Source organism: Telopea speciosissima, chromosome 4 (genome assembly GCF_018873765.1).
Source record: "Telopea speciosissima isolate NSW1024214 ecotype Mountain lineage chromosome 4, Tspe_v1, whole genome shotgun sequence".
In the NCBI taxonomy this organism is placed as follows: Eukaryota; Viridiplantae; Streptophyta; class Magnoliopsida; order Proteales; family Proteaceae; genus Telopea; species Telopea speciosissima.
In genome coordinates this window covers 64144565-64151551 of record NC_057919.1, presented here as the reverse complement: position 1 = coordinate 64151551, position 6987 = coordinate 64144565, and the positions used below count along the sequence as shown (strand labels likewise).

The 6987-nt window shown below is 40.2% G+C and overlaps 1 protein-coding gene across 2 annotated transcripts; it reads right to left on the bottom strand.

Annotated features, from left to right (window-relative positions):
* Positions 1-2206: 2206 nt before the first annotated feature.
* LOC122658175 (acyl carrier protein 1, chloroplastic-like) lies at positions 2207-5819 on the bottom strand. Of its 2 annotated transcripts, none has more exons than XM_043853087.1 (4): positions 5661-5819; positions 3941-4045; positions 3110-3232; positions 2207-2352 (listed from the first exon to the last, which is right to left on the bottom strand). In XM_043853087.1, the coding sequence occupies exons 1-4, from the start codon at positions 5724-5726 to the stop codon at positions 2224-2226; spliced, it is 423 nt and encodes a 140-aa protein (XP_043709022.1). In that variant the 5' UTR covers positions 5727-5819; the 3' UTR covers positions 2207-2223. The 2 variants fall into 2 exon arrangements, with proteins under 2 accessions (XP_043709022.1, XP_043709021.1); XM_043853086.1 differs by having other exon boundaries at positions 3941-4048; positions 5661-5818.
* Between the last annotated feature and the right edge of the window lie 1168 nt (positions 5820-6987).

Below are 6987 nucleotides of genomic sequence, written 5' to 3'. Positions count from 1 at the left end.
TGGGGTGAAAATTTTAAGGGAAAATCAAATAGGGGAGAATGTTCTCTGTGCCGCAGCGCAGCCTGCGCTCAGGCACATGGGCAGCCTATGCAGGGGGCAAGGTGGTCATTGTGCCCACCCCCATGTGTCTGGGCACAGGCTACTCTGCGGCACAGAGAACAATGCCCCATCAAATATAAAGTGGATATATGGTTGCCATGGACCACCATATTTGGTATGTAGTTAATAAAAAGGAACCTTATCTAGAAGATGGTTCAGGTTCTCGTACTCTAGATGACGCATAAATGGAATCTAAGAGAGTGAATAGATTCCATCTGTGTGCCATCCGATGTACGAGAACCTGATCCAACCTCCCTTATCTATCCAACCGGTTCAAATAGGACACAATATCTCATGAACTAAATGAAAGTGTAGATATGGCTTACAATTGACCTTCATATGTTGCAAACGTAGCTCACTGATAACCTTGGCAAAAGCCAAAAGAACTGGATCCGGCTCCTCTCCTGGGAGCCCAATGCCCAGGGAGTGCCCAGGGAGGCATTCAACGGTGTTGGGCTGCCTCGAGAGGAGCCCGATGCACAAGAAACCCCCCCCCCTTTTTGTTGGGTTTTCTTCTTCGGTTAGCCCAAGTTTTCTTTCACCCATGATGAAGGGAGAATCTCTTAATTCATGAAATTTGACCCTTTGATCAGATAGAGAAAAAGTATTTCGAACCTTCATAGATATGGGACAAGAGTTGATACTGACATTCACTATTCTAGGAATTCAATCATAACAACAAATCAACTTGGATGGAGAAACTCTCATGGTATGACACTATATGGAAACAAAACAAAGAACAACTATACGCTTCACATCCAACAACCAAATTAGAAACCTTTGTGACCAATTAAAATCTTGGGAGAGGGATTGCTATGACACCAAATGCAGTTTTTCAACAATGAGGGGGGGGGGGGGGAGAAACTGAATCATCTAATAAGAAGGATTCAATGAGGAGATACTGTGGGGTCAACGAATGGGATGTGAGACTTCGTGTGTGGTATTCTGCATATTGGCATCATGGCAATTAGTTTCTCTCAACGCTTTTTTAAATTTAAAAGCCAATTATCCGCCCCAATTCCTAAAGCTCGACAGTGCTAGGTGGAGATGCTGACATGTGACAGCTCAGACATCCAACAGTCCACTCAACATAGTCAATGACTTTGGACTGTCAAACATCCGAACTGCCACATGTTGACATCTCCACCTAGCACTGTCGCACTGCCAAGCTTTAGGTAATAGAAACAAAATCTCTAAAAGCTAAACACACAAAATAAGAAGTGAAAGGTTGCAACATCATCCTAGCTTCATGTATACTATAAGATTCTTCACAACAATCCAATAGTCTGACAAAAGATCGTGAAACGCTTCAGTTTCCTCTGCTCATGTGCATCCTTTTTGTGTCCCCACAGCCACACATAGGAAGAAACCTTTTGTTAAAGAGAGCAACCCCAAACAACAATCCCCTTAACTTGTGCACCACAACGGAAAGGAAAAAAAGGCAAACAAATGATAACCAACAAAAGTTGAAAACTACGCATGGAGAAAATTTTCTTTCAACCACAGTAAAGGATTCACATACAAATCTAAGGTGATCATAACTCTCCCCTATATATTGAAAGTCCAAAATGCCCTTCACTGTACCTGACACCCATCCAAGTATTGGATAACCATCAGTGAAGGAATTCCTCCTTCACCTAGGCTGTCAAGGACAAATTCGTAGGCTCAAGGAAAACTGGGTCCATACCTTCTTATATATTGAAAGTCCAAAATGCCCTTCACTGTACCTGACACCCATCCAAGTATTGGATAACCATCAGTGAAGGAATTCCTCCTTCACCTAGGCTGTCAAGGACAAATTAGTAGGCTCAAGGAAAACTGGGTCCATACCTTCTTACCAGTGTGGGACTAACTCACTAGCTAATGAGATACCAAAACGCACAGAAGGAGCTCTCATGATATATAAAATCCAATGACTAAAATTAACAAAGTGATTTCAAGATCTACCTGATCAACTTTTATAGTTGAAATGACAAAAAACAAAAAAAAGAAAACTACAAATGTGTTCGTAACATTGAAGCGACATGAATCCATCACAACAGGGGGACTTGCTACTCAGGGTTTCTTCTTGTTATAAGGGGGAAATTGAAGTGTTAACAGACTTATCTTCCATTCCTCCTTTTATCAAGCACTTTTGCTCTCTACCAGCTTTTCGATCATATCTGCAGCATCTTGAACAGAAGCGATATTCTGGGCATTCTCTTCCTCCACACTGATCCCAAATGCCTCCTCAAGCCCCATCACAATTTCAACCTACAACAAATTCCCATGCCTGATCAGAACAGGATGATCAACAGCAAAGCATTTGGTAATTTTAGAAGAAGGGGAAAACCAAAGAAAACTGAAGCAATTTATTCCTACGAAGGAAACACAAATGAAGACGATCAGATTCCCTCCCAGTAACTCAGTCAGAAAATGCATCGAGTTTTCTGTTTATATTGTTAATGTTATCAGACACACTATCAGGGGAAGTGGGGAACACCTCCAAACTGAGGCATAGAGAGTTGCATTCAGTATTTCGTAACTTGTACACAAATCATTTTTCCTAATGAGATGCTCTTGCATATATAAATTACAAAGACCTGAAACACATACTTTTGGATGAATTGAGTCTTAATTAAGTGCTATTAATTGTCAAGAAGCACAAAGTGGATTCATTCCCAAAAAATGTAATAAGTTGTGGAAATTGTGTACATATACCAAGAATACCCAAAGCTGAACATGGCCCCATTGGGACTTAGACAGATGCTAGTGAGAATTACTACCCGTGGTGTTTACTCTGCCAGTTCACTGTTGGCACCAAAGGCAACTTAAAAGCAACTGTCCTCAAATTTTGAAAAACAAGGAAAGTTTTGTAAAATTAAATGATCATGATTTAGGTAGCCTAATCAGTGAAATTAGAGCCACTGTATCCATAGCCACATTGGAAATCAGTAGGTTCATACCAGGTCAATGAAAGTATAATACATGCATTAAAAAAAGGCAGCATGTTGATTTAGAAATTGCATACCGTGTCAAGAGAATCAGCTCCAAGTGCAGCAAATTTTGATTCACCAGTGACCTCAGAGTCATCAGGTAATGCCAACTGCTTCTTCACTATTTCACACACCTTTTCAACCGTCTCTGCTTTAGCCTGCACAAAGACATTATCATGTCAATCACAGGTTGCATCATCAAACCAAACACTGGCATTTACCATCATATATGCATGGAGGGCTATATAAAATATAATAGGCTCAGTATTAAAGAGCACTTGACTTCAATCGGTTGTGCAGCATTCATCTTTGATCCTCCAATACTTTTCAGGGGACTATCATGCTGAAGAATACCACCATAGGTGATGTTATCTCACTCAGTCCCAGATACTCCATATTACAAAAGTTACACCAACTAGATCACCCAATCCAAGTGAATTAATGAACCTTTGGTTGGTAGTTGCATGTAAAAACATGCAGGGAAACCAAGTTGTTGGATAGTCAACATACATTTTGCCAAGCTGGAACATCTGGACAGAAATGCGGTCAGCAAATCACACTGCACTGCACCACATTTCTTTTTGTGGGAGAAGTTGAATTAATTCGTATACGCATGCTTCATCCAAAAGATTGGATTGGCAATACATCCATATAGAGCCATGTAAGAAAATTTCTATATTCTGTAATGTTTATCGGCTTCCATTTACAGTACCACTGTAACACTAGATCAATGCTGATCTATCTATTTTGCAAGCTTTGGTGGATGTAGAACAAGAAACTATGCAAAGTCCATATTATCTACTGCTGGGTACATGAAACACAAAGGGGACATAGATGAATATGAAATCATAATTTGGGAAACATACAGCACAGGAAACCTGGAAGCGAAGTGATCTCAACGCAGGTGATTGAAAGCTTTTCCTCTGAGAGGAGAAAGACACTGACTTCAGACTGGAAATCTTAGTTGTTGCCTGCTGTACAAATTCAATAACAATAACTTGCATCAGTAAATGAGTTGACACTATAAAATTGACAACAAAGAAAAAACACAATCATCTAGGTAAGCTAAAACCTCTTTTTCTCTTTCCTCCAACAAAAGTTCATGATGACTGAAACTCTCTTGTGCCACAACTTACAATATTAGCCCAAAGAATTGGTTAAGAGGGCAATTTTAATACAACTTGCTATACAAATAGTAATTTTTTCAAATAACTCAATGATAAAACTTAATTTACCATGATACAAATAAGATGATGCAGCTCAAATCTGGCCAATGTAGTGGTATACATATTCTATTCTTTGGCCACTAACAGAGTAGTAAACAACAACAAAAGATTCCATAGTTTGTACCAAGGAATTCGTAATGTATGCCCTGCACATGAATGTAACATGTACACACGGATTCATTTTTACCATGCCATTACTCCTGCAGATTTGATATTTCAAGAATGGAATATTTTCAAGAAGTAAAATCCATTCTAATTGGGGGGGGGGGGGTACCTACCCAGCCACATGTATACTGTAATTTGTTATTTCACAAAGAAATACAACGGAGAAAAAAAACCACTCACAAGCTATACCAACAAAAGGAAAACTATTGCGTCCCCGCCGGATGATTCACACCCAATTAAGCAAATGGAGAGAAGGTGATCTGATGGTATTTCTTTCATAACTCATACAACCACCTGTAACATCATAAATTCCCCTAGATACTCTTTTCCCTCTTTTGAAACGTCCGGGTGACCTAGGTAGGTCTCTTGTGGGTTACTCAATCACTACTCACCAACAAAACACCTCTGACAAGCTATACAGAAACAACTACCACAAAAGAAAGAGTAAGCAGGTTGCAGTAGTTGATGCCGCTAGTGTGACGTGTGTGTTTGTGTTAATAAGTGAATTCTTACTGTGGTGATAAGAAATACAAAACGAATCTAGCAACCTCTTGCGAAAGGGTTTGAACTTATATAGTCAAAAGTCCAACGATTTTAGCCAGAGGCGTTGATTTCTATTGTCCACGGACTTAACACTGTATTGCTTTTCAGTATAGCAAAAAGCTCCAACCTTTAAGTCTTAAACAAAGAAATGGTGTAAAACTAACTGTAGATCATAACCCGGGTCTCACACAAGTACAGCAAACGTTGCAGTGACAAGATCATTGGGCCTTCCCTAGCTAAGCCAGGGATTAATCATGGCATAGATCAACAATCAGACAAAAGTGAACAGTTCTGCTAGTAAACTATTTGGCAGGAATCCCAAACATACGCAAGAACAAATCCGAGATAACTAAATCAGATCAATCAACTGATCTGTGAATAGAACTCCAGTAAAGCTTACAGAGCTACAAGTATTGCCAAATCGCTAATCACAGCCCATACAAGTTACATAATTTTAAGAGAATTTAAATCAAGACCAGACCAACGCAAAGCAATCGATTTAACATCAATCATTTCTTTGTCATTTCACCGAATTCAGAAAGATACCAGATCCAGAATCAATAGATCAAAACCAAAAAAAAAAAAAAAAAAAAGTGGGAATCCAAAAGAGACAAGATGGGCCAGAAAATGCTTCAGATCACAAAGATAATACCTGGCTTTGCTGGAAGGAAAGAGACCTAGAAGGCGCAGAGATCGACATTCCTGCAATAGACGCCATTGATCAATCGGACGGAGATATCCGAGAGAGAGAAAGAGAGGGACGGAGACCACAAAGAACTTGTAAGTGAGGTGTTGGGAGTTGGGACTAGGTAGAATGAATGCAAGTGAACGAATCTTATTCCCACATTTATATGCGGCCTTTTAGCTTTGTTATTAACGAAGCTTGGCATGCGGAGGCCGCCTTGTTCGTGTGAATGTGCGAGCCAGACGGGAGACGTTGAGAAAGCAAAGTTAGGTTTCAACGTCATAAATAGTCTCCTTCCCTGTAGCACTCAACGACTCAACCCGTCGAGTCCTGGAATCCAACGACTGGTATCATGGATTGAGGTATCGGTATCGGATCAGACGGATTGTATCGGTATCGGTTGAGATCAATATCAATACCTAGCGATCTTGGATCGGATATTGATTAGGGGTGCAAGTTTGGTCCTGTCGGCCCGAACCTGACCTGAGCCCGAACAAGGCCTGGGTTGAGATATTTGGCCCTAAGGGGTGGATCAGGACTCGAAATTTTTGGCCCCGAGTCAGGGTCGGGTCAGGTTAGGGTTGAGGTCTCGGGTTAAGACTGGCCCGGTCCGGCCCAACCCTGTTTTAAATTATACTATGAAATATATATTATAAACTTTAAATGTCACTCATATTTTATTATATAATATATTATATTTGAAGACAACAAGTGATATAATATATTTTGTTACAATATTATTTTACGTAAAATTGATAATTTTCTCTCCGGCCCATTCTGTCGATGCATTTCCTTTTTCTCCCCATGATCAGGGCCAATCAGGGTCAACCCGGCCTAGCCCTGAGAGCGGGTCAAGGTTGGATTTTTCTGGCCCTGAGTCAGGGTCGGGTCGGGCCTAGACCCAACTAAAGGGACTTAGGATTGGGCTAAAGTTCTATAAAGCCCGGCCCAACTTGACCTTGTTGCAGCCCTAATCGATATCAGGATAAAATCGTTAAAAAATATATTTTTAAAGAAAAGAAAGAGTAAAATTGACCAATTCAGGCCGATATGATCCTCATCAGTTTCAAGATGATCACTACCAGAACCATGAACTTAAATCATTTTCTCTCTCCTCCTTTATTTTTCTGGTAACCAAGGTTCCTAATAAATTGGAAACCCTACTGTATATAGCCACCACCACTAGCAATAAGAAAGAAAAAAACAAAATTTTTTTTTTAATCATTTTGCCATCAATATGGAGGATTCAGATCTTCTACGGCCTGGGCTATAGCAGCCATCTTCGGGCCCTCTA